We start from the raw sequence: 27,333 nt of genomic DNA, 5'->3' as shown, positions 1-27,333 counted from the left end.
TTTTAAAAACAAAACAACTTCAAGCCAGGCGTTGGCTCACGCCTGCAATCCTAACTGCTTAAGAGGCTGAGATCTGAGAATCAAGGTTCTAAACCAGCCCAGGCAAGAAAGTCTATGAGACTCTTCTCTCCAATTAATCACATTATATGCCAGAAGTGGCGCTGTGGCTCCAGTGGTAGAGTGCCAGCCTTGAGCAAAAGAGCTCGAGGACAGTGCCCAGGCTCAGAGTTCAAGCCCCAGCAACTACAAAAAAAAAAACACTTTGGTTAAATTGGAGGAGAAAGATCAAAAAGGCATGTTGTCATGACAATGTACTGGGGTTGGAAGCATGGCTCAAGTAACAGAGCTGCTGCCTGGCAAAGGTAAATCCCTGAAGTTAAACCCCAGTCCAAGGAGGAGGGAAAAATACTGTATTCCTAAAATTCACTAACATTGGATTTTAAGTGAAGTAATGCATGTGTTAATGAGCTTGTTTTAACCATTGTACAAATGTAAATATATTTTAAACCATTGTACAAATGTAAATATATCTTAAAACACATTATATTCAATAAGTTTATTTTTGTGTTAATTTACAGGGATAAATTTAATTTTTTAAAGAAAAAAATCTGTCAAGTAATCTGGAGAAGAGAGTTATAAATATCTGAAATATAAATAAAGGGGAAAAACAGAAACACAGTAGCATACGTAAGTTAATGTTACCTTTATGAAGATATATCATCCTCCAAACATACCTTTTCATAAGCAAAAGGATATGAATACTATCAGCCTCTCCTAGTTCAGCTACATCAACATTTTAGTGTTTACACAGACTGACCATATTTTCCTCTCATTTTTCAGAAAAGATTTACTGCCATCCCTGAGTTTTGCTCAGAGCCTCTTTTTTTGGACCCAAATTTAAAAAAAAAAATAGCCTACTTCAAATTATAGAAAGAAAAGTGTAACCCTTTAAATTAAAAAGAGCTTTTGCTCTCACATGTGGATGTTAAATCTAAAGTACAAACATACATGAAAATATATACAAGGCTAATATGAATATATACACCAACAAATTAACAGAAGGATGGTACACTCAGAAGTCCAACGGTGCACACTGTTTGTAAACAACAGTTTAATAAAATGAATACTAAGAAGCTGCAATGGGTTTTCCTTTTTGGTGGGGAGAGTGAAGAAGGGAAGCCAGACAAATGGAGAGAAGAAAGGTGGATAAAAAGTCATATTTAATATACATTATATAAAAATTGATCTACATATTGGGAATGATGGAAGAAGCGACATTGTTTAAGATGCAATGCATTCATAATGTGATTTGCTGAATGGAAACCCCTCTGTATAACTACTTAAAATTAAATTTAGAAATTAAAAGAGCTATAGACAACCACACATAGCTAATGGATGGCACAAGAGTTGTAAACCCAGCACTGAGACAAGAAAGCAGCATATTTTCGGTCATACTCCTTGGTCAACAATACCATAAGCAAAAGTCCCTGTTCTTCACATCTATCTAATTAGTTAGCCCCATTCACATCAAAATTAAGTGAATTAAATGTGCTGAGATTTGGATTCAGAGCATACCACTTGCGAGTCTAGCCTCTACCGCTTGACGCATGCCTCCAGTCCTGTTGTTACCAGTTATTTTTTAGTTAAGGTATAGGTTCCAACCTAGGAATACACATGAGCAACAATCCACCTACTTTTCTGTTTTCCTTTTTTGCAGGATAACAGGCACATCGCTGTGTCCAGCTTCCCTCTGTGGAGATAGAGTCTCACATATTTCTCTGCTAGGGCTGGCCTCAGACAATCCCCTCAATTTGTCCTCCCTAGTGGCTTGGGATAAAAAGCATTTTCCTAAAGGTACCCAGCTATGGCTTGAGAAGAGGCCTCACAAACTTTTTTGCACAGCCTGGACTTGAACTGAGATCTTCCTAATCTCAGCCTCCCAAATAGCTAGGATTATAGGTGTGAGCCACAGACCCCTGGCTAATTTCTGAGACCTTTTGATCCAGTACCTCTCGCATAGCTTCCCTAGAAGGGTACCTAAAGTATAGAGGCTACTGTGGCATCAAGATCATTTCCTTCATGACCTGGATAGAGACTAGATTTCCAATATTCTCTTAGATGTCAAGCGTAAAGCCATCTCAGTCTCTGTCTGCCTAAACAGGCTATACTGTTGCTTTATCCAGCTGCTGATTTTGCAGTTGGTATGGAAGATGCAGCAAAATTGTGACACTTCTGGGATCCTCAGCTAAGGAGAGAGAATTATGTTCATATCCCTAAATTTAACAAGTGGTACCATCTAGCCAGAGTTGGCCAGGGATCAGCGTAGCTCCTTTAAACATTTGCAGAATGACTTAATAGTGTCCCTCCTCTGTAATAAAAATAAAAAATAAATTAAGTGAATTTTTGCTTAAAGGATATGAAGAGGAGGAATAGGCAAGATGGGCTCCCTCCAATGCCCAAACTATATGCAAACTCAAATGAGTTACTCCATAAGAAATTTTAATGGAGGCTGAGGATGTAGCTCAGTAGTTGTACCACTGTCTAGTATTATAAAGCTGGGTTCTACCCCTAGCACTACAAAAGAAAATTTAGTGAAGAACATGTAAAAAATCAGACTTCATTGAGAATAGGAACACTGGTCAAAATAAAGCAACTCATCAGCCCAACAAGAACTCCCAACTGCATGCCTCCTCTATGACTATGATTATGTTTTACTCTCCATAATGAATTCTGTTTACTACACAATTTCTACTGTTTAGAAGCACCTGCTTATGCCTCCTCTAGTATCTGTTATTACATTTTCAGACCAAGTTAATTCATCATTTTATACCAGAACTCTCAGACTTCTGGGGCTAGGCCAATTAATGAACTACTGGCCTACCTATATATCACTAGTTCAAATGTGCAATGGCACAGGTAATAGTGAAAAAGTTGAGAAGACTCATGGTAAAAAGTCTAACACCAAGCCGGACACCACTGTCTCATGCTTGTAATCCTAGCTGGTCAAGAGGCTGAGATCTCAGGATCACCCTTTGAAGACAGCTCAGACAGAAAATCCCCGTAAGACTCTCATCTCCAATTAACCAAGAACCAGAAGTGGTGCTGTGGCTCGAGTGGTGGGCTAGCCTTGAGCACAAAGAAGCTCAGGGACAGAACCCAAGTTCTAAGTTCAAGCCCCATAACCAACCAAAAAAAAAAAAAAGCCTAACAGCTAAATCAAACACAGTGGCTCATCCCTGTACTCCTTAGGAAGTTAGGAAGCTACTAGGAAGGCTGAGGCCTAGAGAATGGCAGTTCAAAGCCAAAGCCCAGAGCCTACATCTCCAATTAACCATGGGGGAAAACAATGGGCTGGAGGCACAGCTCAAGTGATAGAATGGCAGCTGTAAAGCCAGCAGACAAGCAGTACAAGCCCTGGTACTGTTTTACTTTGTCCCTAATAAGGAGGCTGAGTTCTGAGAACTGAAGTTCAAAGCCAACCCCAGATATACAAATCTGAGACTCTTAATTCCAATTAACCAGCAAAAAGTCAGAAATAGAGCTATGGCTCTAGTGGCAAAATACCAGCCTTGAGCAGAAAAAGCAAAGGAAGAACACAAGACCCTGAGTTCAAGCCCTAGTTCTGAGGGGAAAAAAACAGTGGTTTCAGTAAAGCAAGGTATTTTTTTTCCTTAAAGGACAGAACTGTAGCCATCCTTCTATGTCTTCAAATTTTTGTCATCATCAACATCATCATCATCACCAACAACAACAAAATGCTATACTGGGCCTTTTGAGTCATGCTCTGACATATTTACTTATTGAATAAAAGAGAAAGATTATAGTTAGAATGCCTATGATTGAATCCCATATTCTTTTACTCCAAGGCACAAAACTGGGCAATTTACTTTAGGAATTCCAACTGCCATCTATAAAATGCAAATTATAAAAAATAACAATAAGTAAAATAAAAATAATGCAAGTATCCATCTCAGTAATACTGTAAGAATTAAGTGAGATGTTGGCAAAATGCTTTAACATATAATACTGAATGTTAGTTATTATTACGAATTTATATACATGCATTTCTTTTCTCTCAGCATCAAAAATCTGACCGACTATAAGACAAAAGACAAAAGACATCTTATTTCTAGATGTGAAAGTCTAGTAAATATTTATTTTCAAAAATTTTGTTAGTGCACTCCAGCGAAAATATCTTAACTATAGACAATCGCTTGCTCAGCCTTTGCACTTTTTCCATAACTAACAATATCAACTACTGATATCTCACTGATTTTTTTCACAAGGTAAAAATGTCACATCAATACCAGCTATATCTTATCTAAAACATGAACATTATAAAATATCAAAACATAACAATTTGCAAGTGAATGACAAATTTATTTTACTCTAAAAGTATGTTTACATGAATATACAGGCCTACTATAATAACAAGAAACACAAAAAACAAATTCAGCTTTTATTGAGACCTCTTAACAAATTATTTTAAATTTAAAAAATGATCTTATTAGCATTTGCTGGTATCAGTGTATTATCCAATTTATAAAGACTCACTCTACATATTCAAATCGTTATTTACATGGTAGGAACAATTTAGAATTATTTTAATATACTATTTCTTTACATCATTCTCCTCTGATTTGGGTAATTTATATTCTCTTACTTAACACCAAAGAAGTTAGTTACATAAAGTTTAGAAATAACAAAAAAAATTAAATCCCACAATGCATTACAATAATAAACCTACATGTTTTCATTTCAAAATGACTAATACATCTTTCACAAGTAATTTTTGGTCCCCCACTATGGGCATACCTCAGTATAGAAAAAAAAATAGTCAATGTTTGAGCATTACTGCATATAAAGTAACAACCCAGCAATAAGGTGACAAGCCGGCGCTAGGAAGGTGGCTCAGTGGTAGAGCGCTTGCCTTGCATGCATGAGGCCCTGGATTCAATTCCTCAGCACCACATAAGCAAAAAGAAAAAAGCCGGAAGTGGCATGGTGGCTCAAGTGGTAGAGTGCTAGCCGTGAACTGAAGAGCTGAGGGACAGCGCCCAGGCCCAGAGTTCAGGCCCCACGACCGGACCCAAAAAAAAAAAAAAAAAAAAATTGGTGACAAGCCAATATTAAAATAAGTAAATGATTTCAACAGACCACCAAACAACACAAGCAGCAAATGATTGACAACATTAATTTTATTTCACAGAAAAGAAAAATTATAGAGGCATATTGGGGCCAGGTGCCAATTCAAGAGACTAAAATCTGAGAATCACAGTTGGAAACCAGCCCCAGCAGGAAAGTCCATAAGACCTTTACCTAAAATTAACCACTAAAAAAGCCAAAATTAGAGCTATGACTCAAGTAGTAGAATGTTAGCCTTAAGCAACATTAGGCTCTGAGTTCAAGCCACAGCACCTGAACATAAAAAAGCACATTGTGATAGTCATTTCAGAATGGCTAAAATTAAGAAGACTGACAACCAAATACTGATAAGATTATAGTGCCTGTGACTCTCAAACACTATTGTGAGGATGTGAAATACTACAACTATTTTGGGAAAATATATAGTAGTTTCTTATAAAAACTAAACATACACCATCTTATGACTCAGAAATTCAACTGCTAGGTATTTGCCCAAGAGAAATGGAGGGGAAAAAAAAAACAATTTTCACAAAGGACTCTTAAAGAGTATTATTTAGCCAGAGAGAGAGAAAACAAACTTCTGATAAATGTAACAATGGATACATCTCAGAAATAATAGATACATCTCAGAAATACAATGAATGAAGAAACCTCACATAAAAGAGTACATGCTATGTGCTTCTACCCACATGAAGTTCTAGAATGGGCAAATTTCACCTATGACAGAAAAAAAGTCACGGGTAGAATTGAAGGTGTAGCTCAAGTGGTAGAACACCAACTTTCAGCATTCTTAAACGCTGAGTAAGCACTACAGGCTGAGTTCAAGCCTCAATACTGGCACATATGTACACATACACACACACACACAAATACTACCCCCCAAAGTGACATATACTAACCAAAAAGTCTATGGAAGAGTGACTGGAAATTAATCGAAAGGAGCACTTTTGGGTAATGCTAATATCTCCATAGGGGGCTGAGTTATAGGATTCAATTCCATGATAGGATTCAATTCCTGATACCATGAGTATCAGATATATAAATTTGAGCAAATTATATGATGTTGCAGCTTCACTCACCGTATCAGGAAATTAATGAATGAGACCACTAAGTCTGACAAATAGAATCTGATAAATAGCTATCATTAGCTGGATTTTTTGGGGGGAGGGGTCCGGTCATGAGGCTTGAACTCTGGGCCTGGGCGCTGTCCCTCAGCTCTTCAGTTCATGGCTAGTGCTCTACCACTTGAGCCACAGTGCCACTTCCGGCTTTTTTCTTTTTGCTTATGTGGTACTGAGGAATCAAACCCAGGACCTCATGCATGCAAGGCAAGCGCTCTACCACTGAGCCACCTTCCCAGCCCCCGATTTTTTTTCTTTTCAAGGTCTGAGGCTGGGACTCAAACTCAGTACCTGACGCTTTCACTCACTGTCTAGAATTCTACCAACTGAGCCATTCTTCCAACCCTGGAATTTATGTATTCTATCTTTTACACATTTAAAAAAGATCAGATGTGATGGCACATGCTTGTAATCCTAGTTATTCAGGGGGGGTCAAGGCTCAATGGCAGCCAAAGCAAAAAGCCAAACCCCATCTCAACCAACAAGCCAAGCATGTAGTGGTAAAATCCTATAACCCAACTCTGTGGGAGACAGATAAGAGAATTATAGTCTAGGTCAACCCAGACCAAAAAAAAAAAAAAAAAATTAGTGAGATACCCATCCCAAGAAATAATGGGCTCAGTGGGTGTTATCTGTCCCAGCTATTTGGAAGGCAGAGGGTAGGAGGATCTCAGTTCAGGTTGGCCCCAGGCAAAAGTGCAAGATGCTACCTCAAAAATAACTAAAGCAGCTGGCGCTGGTGGCTCACACCTGTAATCCTAGCTACTCAGGAGGCTGAGATCCGAGGATCACCTTCCAAAGCCAGCCCGAGCAGGAAAGTCCGTGAGACCCTTATCTCCAATTAACCACCAGAAAACCAGAAGTGGTGCTGTGACTCAAGAGGTAGAGCGCTCACCTAGAGCTGAAAAGCTGAGGGAGAGCGTCCACGCCCAGAGTTCAAGCCCCACGACTGACAAAAAAAAAAAAACTAAAGCAAAAAAAATCTGAGGGCATACTCAAGTGGTAGAGTCTCTACTGAGCAAAGGTGAGGCCCTGAGTTCAAATTCTAGTGTAGAAAAGGCCAGTGACCATTACCAATCTCTGTGTGTGTATGTATGTACTAGTAGTCAGGCTGAACTCAGGGCCTTGAGCTCTTGCTGGGCTTTTTCAATAAGCAGACACTCTACTACTTCAGCTATATACCTCTACTTCCAGTTATTTTTTTTTTTTAAGAACCTGTCAGAGCCGGGCGCCAGTGGCTCACCTAGCTACTCAGGAGGCTGAGATCTGAGAATCTCGGATCAAAGCCAGCCTGGGCAGGAAAGACCCTGAGACTCCTATCTCCAATAAACCACTAGAAAACCGGAAGTGGCGCTGTAGCTCAAGTGGTAGAGCGCTCGCCTTGAGCTGAAGAGCTGAGGGACAGCGCCCAGGCCCAGAGTTCAAGCCCCATGACCGACAAAAAAAAAAAAAGAACCTGTCAGATTTGTCTGCTCAGGCTGGTTTCAAACAAGGATCCTCAGATCTCAGCATTCTGAGTAGCTAAGATTACAGGTGCGAGCTGCTAGCACCCAGCACTATTACAAATCTCTTCATTTGTATTAATTTTACCAAACATAAAATACTGCATTCTTTTTAAATTTCCCATGGCATAGCCCAGTGTAAGGTAGGGTTTGGTATAACTAAAGCTAATACTCTCCCTGGGACACAGGAACTAGAAAGAATGGTTCCCAAAATAAAGGATGCTGGGCAGAAAATGAACATATTTCTGAACAGTCATATATACACTTAACTTGGCACTTATACTTCTAGGAGGTAAAACTTACACTGTAACTGTGTTCCAAGCCAAACATTATTTCAAGTACTTTATAAGGATTAACTCATCTAATCTTCACAACAATTCTATGAGGTAGATACTATTGTCTGCTATTATATCATTTTATAGATACAGAAACAGAGGAACAAAATAAGTAACTTGTTTAAGGGCAAAACTAATTTGTCTAATTTGGGGAGGGGAGGGGAATAACAAAATGTTGAAACAAGGACATAGGATGACTCATTGTAACAATGATACACACAAGACACTATATTGGAAATGAACTTTACAACTTCCCGGGGAAGGGTGGGAGTGAGGGAGATAGGAGAGGGGAGAGATAGTGGGAGAACAAGGGAAGGGGTAACAATGCTCAACAAGAAACCAACCAAAAAAAAAAAAAAAAGTGATGGGTGTAGGAGAAATGTACTCATGGATGGTAAGGGGAAACAAAGGAGGAGGCAACAATGCTTGATAAGAAATGTACTCATTACCTTGCCCATGTAACTGTAACCCCTCTGTACGGTATTTTCACAATTAAAAAAAAGAAAGAAATGTACTCATTGCCTTACTCAGGTAACTGTAGCCGCTCTGTACAGCATCTTTACAATAAAATAAAAATTTTAAAAATGGGCAGGACTACCAGGAGACAAAACCAGGAATCAAATCTAAAACCAGTTGGCTTCATCCTACATTAAAACTTCTACTAAATATTTCTCTCTTCATCGACCTGTCCAAAATAACTAAAGATGAATGCAACTGTTTATTTAGGATTCTTCACATCACTACTTATCACTTAAAAATATGAAAATAAGCAAAAGGTTTCATTATAAGAGATTCATTTGTATAATATAGTATAGCAAATTATTTATTAAAATGTTAAAATATTTAGCTAATTAAAATTATTACAATTATATAAAGAATGGAAAGTTAATATTATAATATGTACAGTTTTAAAAACACAGATTGCATAAATGAACAAAAGCTCTGATTCTGCTTTGTAAGAATAATGTTGGGCACTGGTAGCTCACACCTGTAATCCTAGCTACTCAAGAGACTCAAGATCTGAGGATCACAGTTCAGTGAGCCCAGGCAGGGAAGTCCCTGAGACTCATATTCAAGTAAACACCAAAAAGCCAGAAGTGAAACTATGGCTCAAGTGGTAGAGCACCATTTTGAGCAAAAAAGCACAGGGACAGTACTCAGGCCCCTAGTTCAAGCCCCAGGACCAGCACAAAATAAATAATAGTCAGGGACTGGTGGCTTACACCTGTAATCCTAGCTACTCAGGGGGCTGAGATCTGAAGATCTCGGTTCAAAGCCAGCCAGGGCAGTAAAGTCCTTGAGACTTTTATCTCTAATAAACCACCAGAAAACCAGAAGTGGCACTGTGGCTCAAGTGGTAGAGTGCTAGCCTTGAGCTGAAGAGCTGAGGGACAGCGCCCAGGCCCAGAGTTCAAGCCCCATGACTGACAAAAAAAAAATTAATTGTGAAATGGTTCATATGTATATATGTATAAATGCACACAGAAACCTCAAGAAAGTTCCTACTTCAATAACAAGGGAGTGGCACTTGCAAAATTGAGGTGAGCCATCTTAACTCCTGAGAATAGCAAGTGGTTCACTAAACTGGTTTACTTATTTGCTGTTATCAACCACTCATACAATTTCCTGAAGTCTTGTAACAATTTTTAATAGCATCAAATCTCATGACTCGTAAGTACAAACAACCCTTGATATGCACAGTCATTTCATCATACCACTCATTTCTTTACTCATTTAAAATAGTCAGGGGTGGGGTGAGTGTAGTCATGGAGATGGGAGGGCAGGGATGGTAGGGGAAAAACAGAGGAGGCAACAATGCTTGATAAGAAATGTACTTATTACCTTGCTCATGTAATTGTAACCCCCCAGTACAGTATTTTCACAATAAAAAAACTTATTAAAAATAAAATAATCTCTAGAGTGAACATCTATGTAATATCTACATAAAAGACTGCTTTGAGTTTCTGAATTACATGCTTCAATAACTACTCTGTTTAAATATTTTCGTTTGTTTTTTTTTTTGGATCCAGTCGTGGGGCCTGAACTCTGGGCCTGGGCGCTGTCCCTCAGCTCTTCAGCTCAAGGCTAGCACTCTACCACTTGAGGCACAGCACCACTTCCGGCTTTTTGCTTATGTGGTGCTGAGGAATTGAACCCAGGTCCTCGAGCATGCAAGGCAAGTGCTCTACCACTGAGCCACCTTCCCAGCCCTCGTTTTGTTTTTTTAAAAAAAGACCTATTATACAAGGGAAAGGACAGGACAGTTTTCAACAATCATTACAATTTACTTGCACAAATAAAATCAGTCCAGGATCTAGATGTTTTTTGTGCCCAACTATTATTGTTTTAAAAAACTGACTTAGTTAACATTGATGTTTACAGAGTAGTAAAAATGTTATCTCTATTTTCTCAGATTAAAATTCAAACAGGAAAGATTGTAACACATCAATTAAAAACAAATACTCATAAAAGTGCATAGTATTATAAAACTTTTTCTTTTTCAAATAACAGAAAATGTGCTAGTTTGGCTGAGCTTTGATCTGTACACAAATGCTGGGAACATGTTTCTAGGTAACACCAAAGTTTTGTCAATGTTGAAACAACAGGTGGCAAACAAGTATGAAAACGGGCACTGGTGACTCACATCTGTAATCCTAGCTTCTCAGGAGGCTGAGATTTGAGGATCACAGTTCAAAGCCAGCTGGGGCAGGAAAGGCCATGAGACTCCTATCTCCAATAAACCACCAGAAAGTAGTGCTGTAGCTCAAGTGGTAGAGTGCTTGCCTTGAGCTGAAAAGCTTAGGGACAGCTCCCAGGCCCAGAGTTCAAGCCCCACAACCAGAAAAAAAAAAAAAAAAAAAAGACAAGCATGAAAACAAAGATATTCCATCCCATACTACATATTTTGTATCCCTTCATATGCTGACTTCTGATATTGCAGCCCATTTGGTACTAGTGTTTAAGGGTAAGGGATAGAGACTCTCCTTAAGCACAGTCCTGATACCAACATCCAGAACTAGAACCAGGAAAGAGACCTTAGATAGATTTGACCAGAATAAGTTGCCTACAGGCCTAAACCTAAGATCTAGACATGAAGAGCCATGTTGAAAGATGATATCTGTGTGAGTGTGTGTGTGTGCATAAACGCACACACCATACTGCCAGGACTTGAACTTGGAGCCTGGATGCTGATCCTGAGCTTTTTTGCTCAAGCCACAGCTCCACTGCAGGCTTTATACTGGTTAATTGGAGGTAAGAGTCTCACAAACTTCCTGGCCCAAGCAGTCTTTGAACCCCAATCCTCAAATCTCAGCATTCTCAGTAGGTACGATTACAGGCATGAGCCACTAGCACTGGCAAAAGATGAGTTTAATCTTACAATGGCCAGCTAGAAAGTAGGAAGGATGTTATGCATTGAGGAAATAATAACCTAAAAAGAAATAAATTATACCTTGCAAACTAGGTAACTGACTTAAAAGTTCCTCTCTGGCTTCATTATTACCCTCTGTTCTGCTATTTAGCATTACAAAAGTCTTAATTTAATGTTCCAGCATTATTTCATCAATGTCTCAAAGAATAAAGGCAAAATTATTTGGTATGGGGATATAATTGACTAAACTATTAAGAAAAAGTAACATCTACAAAGAGGTTAAGTGTAAGTTTCACACAACTTGAGAACAAAAACAAAAACACAAAAAGAAAAATGGAAGTCAGGCCATCAGTGTAAAATCAAAGGCAATAAATCTGCTTCCTATGGAAACAGGCACTTTTCCCAAAATGCTATTGTATTTATATTTATGCGCCTAGCTGAGAAAGTACAACAGGGCTCTCAAAGTCATTAACAACAACACCCTAAATTTCACCACTGAAAAATGCTACCTAACTCTCTAAAAGGAGCATCTTGGTGGTCACTGCAATCATTTCTCCAAGACTCCAATTTATACAATATAAATCTGTAATATTTCATATATCTATTAAAGCTACTGAATACTGTTTCAATATTCGTACTTTTCATTTAGTGTAAAATATATACCTTTGTGAGAAAAGCATTTTTTCTATCAAAGTACTTTCTTTCTGTTAATCTTAAGAGAATTGTTTTTCTGAAAAGTTCCTTATTTGGCCAGGTTGTTTCCGTACTTGTAATTACATTTTAGACACATCCTTTTGCAGATTATGAATCTGAGTTCAGCCAATGGGAGCAAAGGGGCAGGGGCTGCTGAGTTAGGGACAAAAAGAAGCAGTCTGCCTACTCTGTGTCCTTACTTGCCAGATTTTTGGCTGATGGTGCATCCTTCCGCAGAAGTAAACTTTGCGTTGCTGAGTTCCTTCTGAGTTTGTGTCCTTAATGTCCTTATTCCAATGTGACACCCCACATCTGGAGCTATTTCTAACACCTTACAAAACTAAGATTCATTTTTATTTACAGACATTAACAGTCCATTGAGGAAGGGGCAAACCTCTCCAATTCTCTTCAAGACTTCAAGAAAAATCTTTAAAAATACACTAGAAGAAATAAGACAAAAAGTGTAACACTTTAACAATTTACTTTTTCAAGATGATATTTTAACAAAAAGTGAAATTATATACTTTATCCATCTTAACTATATGTACTTGTGAAGGTCCGCCCACTAACAGGGCTGGATGCATAGCCCAGTAGTATAGCACCTACCTGTCTTATCAAGTGCTAAGCCTTGAGTTCAACCCCTAGTATCACCAACCAAAAACAAAAATAAATAAGAAGTGTATAAAAGAACATGCTGTTTTATGTCAATCTCTGAACTAGAGTGATACTCACAGAACAGATTACAACATGCTTTAAGTTTTAAATTTTGAAAATTCTCTTAAAACAGCCTCTTCAGTAAATGGTGCTGGCAAAATTGGTTAACTACGTGTAGAAAACTAAAGCTAGATCCTTATATATCATTCTGCACCAGAATCAACTCCAAATGGATCAAAGACCTCGGAGTCAAAGCAGACACTCTGAAAACATTACAGAATGGAATAGGAGAAACCCTAAGTCTCCTTGGCTCAGGCCGAAATTTTCTTAATAGAGACCCGGAAACACAACAAATCAAAGAAAGGTTGGACAAATGGGATTGCATGAAGTTGCAGAGCTTCTGCATGGCAAAGGACATAGCTAGCAAGATCAATAGAAAGCCACGGATTGGGAGAAGATCTTCACTATCCATACATCCGACAAGGGTCTCATATCTAAAATATACTTGGAACTTAAAAAATTAAATCCCCCAACAACAAATCCTCAAATAAACAACTGCCCAATAAATAAGTGGGCTAAAGACTTACAGAGAAACTTCTCTGAAGAAGAAAGAAGGATGGCCAATAGACACATGAAGAAATGCTCAACCTCCCTAGCCATAAAAGAAATGCAAATCAAAACAACATTGAGATACCACCTCACCCCAGTTAGAATGGCCATAATCAAGAACTCTAACAACAACAGATGCTGGAGGGGATGTGGACAGAAGGGAACCTTACTGCATTGTTGGTGGGCGTGTAAACTTGTTCAACCACTTTGGAAAGCACTATGGAGGTTCCTCAAAAGACTTCACATAGAGCTCCCCTATAACCCAGCAATCCCACTTTTGGACATTTACCCAAATGTTTACAAACAAGACCACACTAAAGCTACCAGCACAACTATGTTTATTGCAGCATTATTTACCATAGCTAAGATATGGAACCAACTCAGATGCCCCTCAGTAAATGAATGGATCAAGAAAATGTGGTATATAGGGAAGGGATGTGAAGGGTAAACCAAAGGAGGAGGCTGCAATGCTTGGTAAGAAATGTACGCATTATCCTGCCCATGTAATTGTAACCCCTCTGTACAGTATGTTCACAAATAAAATAAAATTAAAAAAAAAAGAAAATGTGGTATATATACAAAATGGAATTCTATGCCTCCATCAGAAAGAATGACATTGCCCCATTTGTTAGGAAATGGAAAGGCTTGGAAAAAATTATATTAAGTGAAGTAAGGCAAGCCCAAAGAAACATAGGTCCCATGGTTTCCCTTATTTGCAATATCTAGTATATGTATGAGTCAAGCAGAAAAGGTCAGATAATGTGATGTTAGGAAAATGAACCCTTAGATATGTATTTAAATGTTTTTTTTCTTTCATGCATTTGTTTCTAACGCATTTATAAGATTATTTCTTTGTTGTTTTGTAGGTCCCTCCCCCACAGTATAACCCCTGCTTTCACTATATTTGATGTCAGTATAATTTGTGGAGGAGAAGGGGAAAAACAAGTCGTTTAAGGATACAGGTGGATCCCTTGCAACAATGAGAAGTACAAGTTGTCATGTCAAAAGCGAACTTTACAACCTTGGGGGGGGGGGATTGGGGGGGGGAGGCAGGGAAGGGATGTGAAGGGTAAACAAAGGAGGAGGCTACAATGCTTGGTAAGAAATGTACTCATTACCTTGCCCATGTAATTATAACCCCTCTGTACAGTATGTTCACAATAAAAAATAAAAAAAAGAAAATTCTCTTAAAGTTTTCATCATAGTTAAAAGTTCAATAAAAAGCTTAATAAAGCATCATTAAGTCTTTCTAAAAAAAAGATATTGCTGATAAAGTAGAATATGATTTTTAACCATAACCAAGAATCCTGTTATAACAACCCATACTTGGCTACAGTAAAATATTTTCAAAAGCAGATTCATCTTTCTGTCAAGTTGCATGGAAACAACCTTTGAACCTTCTGTGTGGCAAGTTTTTAAATTTTGTTTTGGGTTATTTGTATCAATTTTCTCATGGTTGGACACAAAATTATCAAGAATTTCAACTCCAGAGGAAGAACAAAAAGTATAAAACACAATAAAAATAAGTAGCTTACAAGAGCTATGTGCATATGATCATATAAAATAATATTTATTGAAATGAACTCCAAGAAATGGGAAAGGTTTTTTATTTTACTTTGTGTGTTTTTCCCCCTTTTCTCTCTGTTTTGGATTTCTGTTCTTTTTATCTTGTGTATAATTTATCTGTTTGGAGGAGGGGAAGGGGAAGCACAGAAATGGTAGGACAAAGAGTGAACTAACTCAGCAATGGTACCCACTAGACATTATGAACTATATAACTTGTGCGGGAAGTGGGTCAGGAGGGAAAAAACTGGGAGAAAGGAGGGAAGAAGTGACACTGCTCAAAAAGCAATGTACTCATTACTTGACCTATGTAACTGTAAACCCCTCTATACATGACCTTTACAATAAAATTAAATTTTAAAAAAGTAGCCTAAAATAATAGATGAAAAAATAATATTGGTAAAGTTAGGAATATAGCTCAGTGGTAGAGCATTTAACGAGCATGTATAAGGCCCTGAATTTGATCTTCATGACTGCAAAAGAAACAATTTTTAAAAGTATATAATCTGTCTGGCTCCTCTAATGAAATGTTCATTTACAAATTATCAGTTCTCTCCTGGACCCAATATCCAGCCAAACTGAGTATCTACTCTATCATTTCAGAGCTTCCTCTCACCTGCGGGAAAAAGACCTTTCTCCATTCCATGTCTCTACCCCAATCCCTGCAGTAATGTTTTTAATTGAACTGAAGTATATTTACAGAGAAAAAATTTTAATTGATTAAAATCAAAAAACAGTTCAAGTCCTATTGTATTAAGTGTGGGCAAGTTGTTTAACCTTGATGAACCTTCCAGAGTAATTCAGTGGATTACTATGATGAATCAAACAATGAATTTTTCTAATGAATCGAAATTCAGTCTCACAGACTCTGCCTATCTAGAAAATTCTTAACAAATTAATGTAGGCTTTGAGACTAGATCCTAAAAATGTATCTACTGAAGAATCTTTAACTCCCATTTCCTGCATGAGGAGCAGGAAATGTCTCTTTTTCTATCTTCCTACTTTTTTTTTTTTTGTCGGTCATGGGGCTTGAACTCTGGCCTTGGGTGCTGTCCCTGAGCTCTTCAGCTCAAGGTGAGCACTCTACTGCTTGAGCCACAAAGCCACTTCCTGTTTTCTAGTGGTTTATTGGAGGTAAGAGTCTCACAGACTTTCCTGCCCTGGCTGGCTTTGAACTGTGATCCTCAGATCTTAGCCTCCTGAGTAGCTAGGATTATAGATGTGAGCCACCAGCGCCAGGCTATCTTCGTACTTTTAACCCTGTTATTCTAAAATAAATCCTTGGGATGGGAATATGGCTTAGTGGTAGAGGGCTTGCCTAGCATGCATGAAGCCCTGGGTTTGATCCTCAGTACCACATACACAGAAAAAGCTGGATATGGTGCTATGGCTCAAGTGGTAGAGTGCTAGCCCTGGGAAAAGAATCTCAGGGACAGTGCCCAGGCCCTGAGTTCAAGCCCCAGGACTGGCCAAATAAATAAATTAATCCTTGCTAAAAACTTTCAAAAGGTAAAGCATTTTGATTATATCAACACAGTAATAGGGGGAAATGGGCAGTAGTAAAATCATTTATAATAAAGAACAAGTTGAGCCTGTCAATTTCTTGTATTTACCCAAGCATTTAAAGTAAATGCTTTTTTAACTTGTGATGTTGTAGAAATTTAAGCATATTTGGCTTCTGAAAGCAAATTTTAACTCAACATTATTCTTTTTGTTGTTGTTGTTGTTGCTGTTCGGGGGCTGAATTATGGGCCTAGGCTCTGTACCTCTTGAGCTCTTCAGCTCAAGGCTAGCGCCCTAACACTTGAGCCACAGCGCCACTTCCGGCTTTTTTTGCTTATGTGGTGCTGAGGAATCGAACCCAGGGCTTCATGTATGCGAGGCAAGCACTCTACCACTGAGCTAACTTCCCAGCCTTAAATGTTATTCTTAAGATCTGGTGTTACATGACTATAAGTCCAGTGCTAAGGAGAGTGATTTTAAACTCAAAACTCTACTCAGGGCTCATGAATAGAGTGGCTCATGTCTGTAATCCTAGCTACTGATTTAAAACAAGACTCTACCTGAAAATGAAGACTGAGGCAGAAGGATCTCAAATTCAAGGCCATATACTATATTTACATACTACTCTTTATACAGTCCAGGCTGCAATTTATTATTCACACACACATACACACAAATTGAGAGAAAAGAATAATGCAAGAGGTAAATATGCTCAAGAATCATTGTATACATCAATGGATACATTAACCTGAAACCTCTTTGTACAACTATTTGAAGATAATTTTTTTGTTTGTTTTTTTGGTTTTTTTTGGTTGGTGTGGGGCTTGAACTCTGGGCTTGGGCGTTGTCCCTGCGCTCTTCAGCTCAAGGCGAGCACTCTACGGCTTGAGCCACAGTGCCACTTCTGGTTTTCTGGTGGTTAATTGGAGATGAGTCTCACGGACGTTCCTGCCCGGTCTGGTTTTGAACCATGATCCTCAGATCTCAGCCTCCTGAGTAGCTAGGATTATAGGCACAAGCCACCAGTGCTTGGTTGAACCCTTGTGTTTCTATGGTTAATCAAAACCCAAATAATTTCCTGTCCACTGAGACCTCAAATGTGATATTCTCTGGAAATAGGTTCTTTTACAAGTGTAATCAGTTAAAAATATTGAAATCATCCTGGATTTTGGGGAAGTATAAATCTGATTGGTGTCTTTATAATGATAACAGAGGGAGATTTGAACAATGACACAGAGGAAAAGGTCATGTAAAGGAGAAAGCAAAGATTATTACACTGCTGCTTGGGAGGGAGGGGGGGCGGTATAGCTTATGTCTGTAATCTCAGCTACTTGGGAAGAAGAGATCAGAAAGACTGAGGTCCCAGACCAGTTATCTGAAAGATGACTAAAGGAAAAAAAAGGGGCGGGGGGGGGGGGGGGCTGGGAAGATGGTTCAGTGGTAGAGTGCTTGCCTCCCATGCATGAAGCCCTGGATTCGATTCCTCAGCACCACATAAGTGAAAAAAGCCAGAAGTGGCACTGTGGCTCAAGTGACAGAGTGCTAGCCTTGAGCCGAAGAGCTGAAGGACAGTGCCCAGGCCTAGAGTTCAGCCCCCATGACTAACCAAAAAAAAAAATTAAATAAAAAGAAAACATTTTAAAAAAAGAAAGAAAGCCTAGGATGTAGCTCAGCAACAGAGTGTTTGCCAAACATATGCAAAGACTGGATTCAATGTATGTGTATGTATGTGTGTGTATATATATATATATATATACATATATGAGTATATAAATAATTAGATTAAGTTTCTTAGAAATTCATTGTTTTGGTACAAGTACTTAAAAGGCTGGGAATGTGGCTCAGTGGTAGAACATTTGTCTAACATTGGAAAAAAGAGAAAAAAAGTTTATCCTGAAATTTCTTTCGTAGTATACATCACTACTATCTTTTCCCTGTCTCCCCTATCCATTAAGTGCCAAGTTTACCTATAGATATCTGGTTCTGAGCTATGCCTATGCAACTTGTCACTTATCATAAAATCTCTACTGCTTATGGATTTCAGTATAGAATACCTCTAAGACTACTAAAATGTCGATTGTATTTTCAAACTACAGGATGTTTAAAGTGGAAAAATCAGACCTGAACTAAATACATGTGTCCTGAAAATATTTGTGTATGCATAAACCCCATAAGTCTTAAGAAACCTAATTCCTGTTCCTATTACCTTTCTCTTCAGCATGATTCATGTCCACTATTATGCCTTTATGGATACATCTGTTATACATATTTTTAACAACTCTCATTGGACCTATTTCAACTGTCTTCAACTGACTATTCAACATGTCTTATTAAGTATTACTAAGTATTACAGGATGATGAGTATGATACAAGGAGTAAAAATTATTGGAATACACTATATACATGTGTGTAAATGACACAATGAAACCCTTTCCTGTAGTATAACTAATGTATGTTAGTAGTCTTTTTACATTGAAAAGTTTTCTAACCAGAGACTCTTACCTATCATAAGGAGATTACTAAAGCAAATGGTCTTAATCCAATGTCTCCACTAAGGCTAAGACTATCCTTGACATAAATTCTCAAATAAGAGCATCTTGTACTAAAGATGAGTGTCAGGAAACTTCCAGGATTTTCCACCCAATAATGGTGCTAACTACTCTCAATTAATCAATGAGGACAATGGAGACAAGGAAGGAGACTCTACTGATTAAGTCTTACCCATAAAATGGACAGAAATAGGTAACGATGTATACTTTCAACTATAGAGTGGTTCATTAATTCCTCATCTCACTGAACACTTTACACTGATAAATATTCTCTTTCTATGATTGTGGATTCTGATCCTCCCACGCTCCTGTGTATCTGGCTTAACTACATATGCTGGAGACCAGTGCTCATGCCTGTTATCCTAGCTATTCAGGAGGCCGACACCTAGAGAATAGAGATTAGAATCCAGTCAAGGCAGAGCCTCCATCTTCAATTAACCAGCAAAAAACTGAGCTGGAGGTATGGCTCTAGTGAGAGTGCCAGCTGTGAGAAAGTGGTAAAGTACCAGCCTTGAGAGGAAAAGCTAAGGGACAGAGGCCAGACCCTGAGTTCAAGCCCATGTACTGGCACCAAAAACAAACAAACAAAAAAAGTAGAATAAGTATGAGGCCTTGAGTTCAAGCCCTGGTGCTGACAAATCAATCAGCCAATAAAAGACCCTAATGAGCCAAGCACAGTGGCTCATGCCTATAATCCTAGCTACTCAGGAAGCTGAGCTCTGAGGACAACTGAATGTTTAAAAGGAGTTCCAAAATAAAACACCCACTCCTTAAAAGATATTGTGCCGGGCGCTGGTGGCTCATGCCTGTAATCCTAGCTACTCAGGAGGCTGAGATCTGAGGATCGCGGTTCAAAGCCAGCCCGGGCAGGAAAGACCGTGAGACTCCTATCTCCAATTTAAAAAACCACCAGAAAACCGGAAGTGGCGCTGTAGCTCAAGTGGTAGAGCGCTCGCCTTGAGCTGAAGAGCTGAGGGACAGCGCCCAGGCCCAGAGTTCAAGCCCCACGACTGACAAAAAAAAAAAAAAAAAGATGGGGCTGGGAAGGTGGCTCAGTGGTAGAGCGCTTGCCTTGCATGCATGAGGCCCTGAGTTCGATTCCTCAGCACCACATAAACAAAAAAAGAAAAAAGCTGGAAGTGGCGCTGTGGTTCAAGTGGTAGAGCGCTAGCCTTGAGCTGAAGAGCTGAGGGACAGCGCCCAGGCCCAGAGTTCAGGCCCCATGACTGGACCCAAAAAAAAAAAAAAAAAAGTTAAAAAAAAAAAAAAAGATATTATTGTGACTGTAGGCACCTAGGCCCTTCTCTAAGGAGAGTCTATACTGTTTTCAAACAAACTTGCTCTGTCTGCTTTAAAAAAGGAAAAAAAAAAAAGGAAGCGGCACTGTGGCTCAAGTTGTAGAGCACTCGCCTTGAGCTGAAAAGCTGAGGGACAGCGCCCAGGCCCAGAGTTCAAGCCCTACACTGACAAAAAAAAAAAAAAGATATTCTTAACAGGTTGCCACAGAAAAATACTCAATTCAAGGCTACAAACGGATCCTGTCTCAAAATAAATTCATTTTTAAAAGACATGCTACAACCAGGTTCCAGTAGCACACGCCTGTAATCCCAGCTACTCAGGAGACGGAGCTATGAGGATTGTAGTTCAAAGCCAGCCCCAGCAGAAAAGTCCGAGACTCTTATCTCCAATTAACCACCAGAAAACCGGCAGTGGCATCATGGCTCAAGTGGTAGAGCACTAGCCTTGAGCTGAAGAGCTGAGTGAGGGACAGCACCTAGGTCCAGAGTTCAAGCCCCATGACCGACCAAAAAAAAAAAAAAAGGACATGCTACAAATTTAAACAAAATACTCATAAGATTTGCACCTAGAATCAGAAGAAAACTCTCAACAGCAAGTAAAACAACCAATAAAAATATGGGCAAGGGCTGGGAATGTAGCTTATTGGTAGAGTGCTTGCCTAGGCAGCATGCATGAAGCCCTGAGTTGGATTCCTCAGTATCATATAAACAGAAAAAGCCAGAAGTGGCACTGTGACTCAAGTGGTAGAGTGCTAACCTTGAGCAAAAGAGGCTCAGAGATAGTGCCCAAACTCTGAGTTGAAGTCCCAGGACTGTCAAAAAAATAAAAAGAATAGCAAAACATGCCTAGAAAACACTAGGAGCTGAGTTCAAACCACAGTACCATCAAAAACAAAACAATAAATGAAAACAATGCCAGACACCAGTAGCTCACTTGTCATCCTAACTACTCAGGGGACTGAGATCTGAGGATCACAGTTCCAAGCCAGACTGAGCAGGAAAGTCTATGAGACTCTGAAAGTGGAGCTGTGGCTCAAGTGATAGAGCACTATCCTTGAGCAAAAGCTCAGGGACTGCACCCAGGCCCTGGGTTCAAGCTCAGGACCAGCATTAAAAAAAAAAAAAAAAGCTGGATGCAGTGGCAACGTGCAATAGTAGCTACTTAGTAGGCAGAGATCAGGTAATGTAGGTAGGCAGGATTGTAGTTCAAGGCCAACTGGGCACAGTGATATACACCTGTTATCCCCAGCAACAGAGGAAAAACAAATAGAAAGATCACAGCCCAGGCTTACTCTGGCATAAAGCAAGACCCTACTTATAAAATTATCAATACTAGGTAGTCTCTCACAGTGAGACCAAAGGAAGACATTCTGAGGGGAAGCACACAAAGGCACAATGCCTATATGCCTCTAATCATATAAAATAATATTTATTGAAATGAACTCCAGGAAATGGGAACAAGAAGGGCTTGGGAGTTTTGTTTTTTCTTTTTGTCTTGTTTGTTCACTTATCTGTCTTTGGCAAGATAAGAGAGGGGACAATGAAATGGAGGGACAAAGGGTAAACAAATGTGGTAGTGGTAGTCACTAGATACTATGTTGAAAATGAAATACACAAGTAGGTGGGGTAAGGAAAAACTGGGAGTGAAGAAAAGACGTGTACTCATTACCTGACTTAAGAAACTATAAACCTCTGTATAATAACAATAAAAAAGAATCAATATACATAGGAAAAGAGCTAACAAAACAAAAACCAATGCACAAGCTGAGTGCTCACACCTGTAATCCTAGCTACTCAAGAGGCTGAGATCTGAGATTCAGGGTTCAAAGCCAGCCAGTCCATGAGACTTTATCTCCAATTAACCACCAGAAAACTGGAAGTAGAGCTGTGGCTCAGAGTGGTAGAACACTAGCCTTGAGCACAAAAGCTCAGGGACAGCTCCCAGGCCCTGTGTTCAAGCCCCACAACTGACCAAAAAAGAAAATGAAAGATGGAGACATACTGCCTCTGCTAAGAAGCCACAGAAGGTCAGCTTCTAGACCATAAATAGCGTAGGAAATCCTAGGACCCTCACACTGTACATCACAATTATAAGCAATTTTTATTTGCCAATGGAAAAATAGTTTTTAAAACAATATAAAACAAAATAGATGGGATGGGTAGTTGGCTCAGTGGTACAGTACTTGCCTCACATGCATGAGGCCTTGGGTTTGATTCCTCAGTACCACATAAGCAGAAAAAAGCTGGAAGTGGCACTGTGGCCCAAGTAGGACTCTAGCTTTGCGCTGAAGAGCTGAGGGACAGTGCCCAGGCCCAGAGATCAGGCCCCATGACCGGACCCAAAAAAAAAAAAAATTGTACAATTCTATTTATATGACATTCTAGAAAAGACAAAACAGAAAAGAGATTACTGATTGCCAAAAGTGAGGGAGGGAATAGACTGCTAAAGGGCAAGGGTGTGAGAGAAGTTTCTAGAGGGATGCAAATGTACTACTACATCTTGATTGTGGCAGGGGTTGAACTTGTGTATGTATTTGTCAAAGGTCACTGAAAAGGCAAGGAGAATGGCTCAAGTGGTAAAGAGTTCAAAGTACACCACCACCAAAAAACATTTAAAAAGTCACTGCTTTATGTAAAAGAATAAAATTTATTGGGTTAAATCCTAGTACCACCAAAATATAAATAAATAAAGCAATAGATAAACAGAGCAACACATAATTCTAAATCTAATCCTTTTGCCAGTAAAAAAAAAAAAAAATAAGAGCACAATTAACAAAACTTGAACTATATCAGTGTAAATTTTCAACTTTTATGACAGTACTATGATTATGTTGGTGAATGATCTTGGTTGAATAAAATGTACACCAACACACTCGAAAGTGACAGGGCACCAAATCAGTAGCTTCTTCTCAAACTCTTCAGGGGAAACAAATAATACTTTGTACATTACTTGAAACCTTTCAAGTCTGTGGCTGTTTCAGAATTGTTTAAAAGTGGGAAAAAAAGAACAATATACCTGAAAACTAAACAAGGCTAAAAAACAAACTGGCTCTTCACATGGTTAACTGGGAAAGAAAGCAATATTGAACTATACAAAATTACTAGAAACTATAAAATTCTAGAGCCAGAAGATACTCTAAATATAATTCTCAACCCCTTCTTTTAATAATTGACCTTAAACAGGCAATGAGTTACTAAGAGATGAAAGAGCATGAAGGATTCCCACTGAAGAAAAGCAAGTTCTCACGAGAGGAATAATAACAGAGGCAGCAGGCTGAGTGTGGGAAGAATAATGGCATTCTGGCATTACCCATGGCTGTATCCATCACAAAACACAATCTCAGCATCTCTTTTGAAAAATGAAGAGGCAGTACAGCAGATGTCTAAAATTCCTTCCAAGTGTGGGACTAGAGTTACCCTGAAAATACAAGTGCTTTCCCAACTCAATTTATTATTACGCTAGCTAAATAGTAATGCAACGGGAACAAAATGAATGTGCATGAGCTCTGAATACTCATCAATTAGCATATAAAATATAATGCACCTGCCAAATTGCTCCTTGCGAAGATGTTTATGACCAATAAAGAGAACAATTAAAACATCTTAAGGAGAAACAAGATCACCTGCAGCAGCCAGCTGATCACCTTTGCTTACAAGACGACCCTCACCTCTATCCCGAAATAACGGGTACCATCTCCCACAAATGTTTAAAGGTGCAAGGATCCTTTTCCCTTTCCTGGTATCACGCAATTAAGCGTGGCGGTCAACGGGCCGCCGACACAGCAGGGGAGAGGTAAGCTAGTGGACTCAGCACTTCCTTTTGGAGAGGACAGCCCCCCTCCCTGCGTCACTCCTTACTCACTCAGGATACAGAGCAGAAGTTTATTCCCGAGGAATTTAGCACAGTTGGTTCCCGCCCTCCCAGCCCTGCAGTCCTGAGTCCAAACCCTCCGGCACGAGGGCGCTGCCCGGGGTTCTCCAGCCACCTCTACAAGAGAGGGTCGCGGCCTCTCTAGGCTCGACCACGGCAGGCCCAGCTGGTCCGCCCCGAACCGGGCCGACGCGGCCTATCCTCCCTCCCAAGCCGCCCCGCCGTGAGGGTCCCTCACGCCCACCCCGAGGCTCAATCCTGCCACAAAGGCCCGACGCCGGCCGGCCGGCTGCTGCTCCACCGCTGCCTCCGGGCCCTGCCCAAAGCGTCCCGGCCCGAGACTCTCCGCCTCCCCGCCTCTCAAGCGCGACGCCCGGCCCCGCGCGGAGCCCACTGGACAGAGGCCGGGGGCGGAGGCCAGGAGGCCCGGGGGCGGCGCCCGCCCCACACCCTTACCTGGCTTCTCGTGGTCGTAGCCTACCACAATGAAGTAGTCCGCCAGCCGAGCCATGGCCGCCGCCGCCGAGCTCGGGACGCGGATTCCCGTCGCCGCCCTCGACGCCGCCACCCACCCGACCCGGGAGGGCTCAGCATTTTCCCTGCAGCGGCAGTAGCGGCAGCGGCGGCACTTCAGCCATGTTTGACAACCGTGGCGCGCTCTGCGCCTGCGCCGCGCCGCGCCGCGCGCCCGCCCCGTCCCCGCCCCCACCCCAGCGGACACAGAGTCTCGGAGCCGGGCTGCGTGCGCGCCAGGCCGCTCCACCCTCCGCGGACCGCGGACTCGCCGGAGCCTTGGGGAGGGGGCGGCCCGGCGCGTTGTGGTCTAGCGCCGTCGCCAGGGCCGGGGAAGGTGCTTCTTCGACGGCCTTGGCAGTGGCTTGGCGGGCCCTTGCTCTGTTGGCCCGGAGCTGGGGTCCTTCCTTCCGCTTTCTGTACTCGTTTTGGGTTCGGAAGACTGGGTTTGGAGGGGTTGAAAGGGTTCGATGGATGGGAAGTGCACTTTCCTTTGCTTACTACCATCACCACCATCACAAAGAGGAGATTCTTCCGCCCTCGGCTGGAAGCTTGGAATTTGCACCGCCAGGGCTTTTGAGTTGCACGTTTCCTGTTTATGTTGTGCAGATGGGAATTTTAGGAACATGTCTCCGAGCCGGCTGGGGAGGGAGGGGTTTTTGCGCAATCTTCAGAAGCGCCTCGAATTTCAATGCTGTGTGGCCGCTGTAGTGAATATGATTGAATACTGACAAAGTGTGTCACTGGATATTAACGTAGTGTGTACTGACATAGTGTGTACTGGCACATTGTGCTGTTCAGTGTTGACATAGTGTGCTATGAAATAGACACGATGTGTTGTAAAATATTGACATGGTAGGCTATTATATATAAATATATTGAATGTATGTGGATTATGAAATAATATGTTAAGTTAGGATTTCGAAGTTAGAAGCTAGAATTATGGAGTGGGTAAATAACACACCCAGGGAGCCTGTAGAGCCATCACCAAGGCATCCTGCCCTCATCGATAACCAGAGGCAAGCCAGCTCCGCACTCATCAACCACACCTGACCAGAAGCGAAGCTGTCACTAACATAGCCCTGGAAATGAGACATAGCCAGAAAGGAAGGGCCAGCCTAAAACATGAAAACTCAGGGCAGCAGAGACCCAGCGAGACGACCTCTCCCCGAGCGAGGTGACTCCACGTCGGACCGACCCTCCACTGGAAGGTTCCGCCCTGGCCAGGCGGCTGCTTCTCCCTTCAACGCCTCGGAGCAGCCCGGAGGACACCCTCGGCCGACTCCCCTCGACCTCCGGTCCCGGGACGTGGCACGTGAGCTTCCCTGGGTTTGGGGCACGCTTAGGCCTACGAGTTAGTTATTGGTGTGGATAGTATTTGAGGTGCTTAAATAAACTAAGTGAACTATTATTAAGTCTACGCGTGTTGCCATTGATATGCAAACTCGTCACGGGGGGGGGGGGGGGACGGAGGGGGGGTCAGCTTGGGCTTCCCTCTAGTGCCCGGGGGAGTTTATTCCACCCAGGAATGCGGGATCCTCCAGAAATGGGCCGGTCTCTCCCGGGGGAGCCCCGCCCGCCTCGGCTTGCTTCCATTGCAGCGGTCCCTGGACTCGCGCAGCCAAAGCAGGTGTTAACTTCCAACTCTGCTGCGCAAACACGCAATAAAAATCAGTGAATGCGTCTCATTGTCCAGTCCAGGAATTACCCAAATCTCTTTGCTTCTGGTGGGACAATTAGATGAGCATACTTCGTTCTCTCAGTAACATCTCGTGACATTTTGGTAGAATATGCACAAGTGATCGAAGTTTCAGGAAATCATTTTCGCGGTTGCTGACCACGAGCGTCGCTTACCAAGTCCTTCACAATAACGTAGAAGAGCTTAGAAAACAATCTATGTATCACTCTCGATGTGCAACTCCCTCAACTACCAGCAGGAAGCGGCTATTACAAACTGAACTCAAGTCCAGAAGAGCGCTGGCTTCCTAGAGGCTGAGATTTACTCTGATTAGTTCCCTTTTCTGTGCTACAGTCTTCCTCTCGGGATTGAGAAGGTTGGTGCGCGCCAGAACTGACGCTGGAGGTATACTTTAATTCTCTGGCTTCATTTGTGTGTTGCCAATGGTCAGACTGAATCATCAGCTTCATTGCTGAGATGGCTAGAACTTGATCTTGAGAACAATTCAACCAAAAAGAATAAAATGGCTTCTGAGATACCCCACAGACACTTTCTATAATTCATTCATCATCCAACTTGTTCAGTAAAAAGTAATCTTACTTCCTTGAGAGGCAGTCCATTCCACTTTTTAACAGCCCTATTGTTAGAAAGTTCTTCCTTATTATGTCAGAGTTGTCCAGCTTTCCGGATTCAGTTGTCTGCAACTATGCAGGAAAAAAAAAATCTGTCTTCATATGATAGCCCTTTAGATGTTTAAGATGATGATCTTGTTCCTTCCCGATTTTACCTTTTATTTTTAAATTGGGCTGGGGTCATAAGTTGTAAGGCACCAGGTTTATAGTTTAAAATTTTTATATATCACGTACAGCTTAGTGACATTTGCTACATATGTCACATCTATCTAGCTTCAAAACATTTTCATGGGCTGG

General features: G+C 40.8%; 1 protein-coding gene across 3 annotated transcripts in view; it reads right to left on the bottom strand.

The window, feature by feature from the left end:
• The window catches only part of Sbf2 (SET binding factor 2), a 306,050-nt gene extending 281,177 nt beyond the window's left edge, over positions 1-24,873 (bottom strand). For all 3 annotated transcript variants that reach the window (XM_042691358.1, XM_042691360.1, XM_042691359.1), the window contains exon 1: positions 24,670-24,873. In XM_042691358.1, coding sequence (XP_042547292.1) covers positions 24,670-24,724 — 55 coding nt within the window. In that variant the 5' untranslated portion in view covers positions 24,725-24,873. The remainder of the gene's footprint in view (positions 1-24,669) is intronic.
• Between the last annotated feature and the right edge of the window lie 2,460 nt (positions 24,874-27,333).

Source organism: Dipodomys spectabilis, unplaced genomic scaffold (genome assembly GCF_019054845.1).
Source record: "Dipodomys spectabilis isolate Male_0828 unplaced genomic scaffold, ASM1905484v1 ptg000145l, whole genome shotgun sequence".
Lineage (NCBI taxonomy): Eukaryota > Metazoa > Chordata > Mammalia > Rodentia > Heteromyidae > Dipodomys > Dipodomys spectabilis.
The sequence above is the reverse complement of the archived record's forward strand: the minus strand, read 5'-3'. Positions and strand labels throughout refer to the sequence as shown.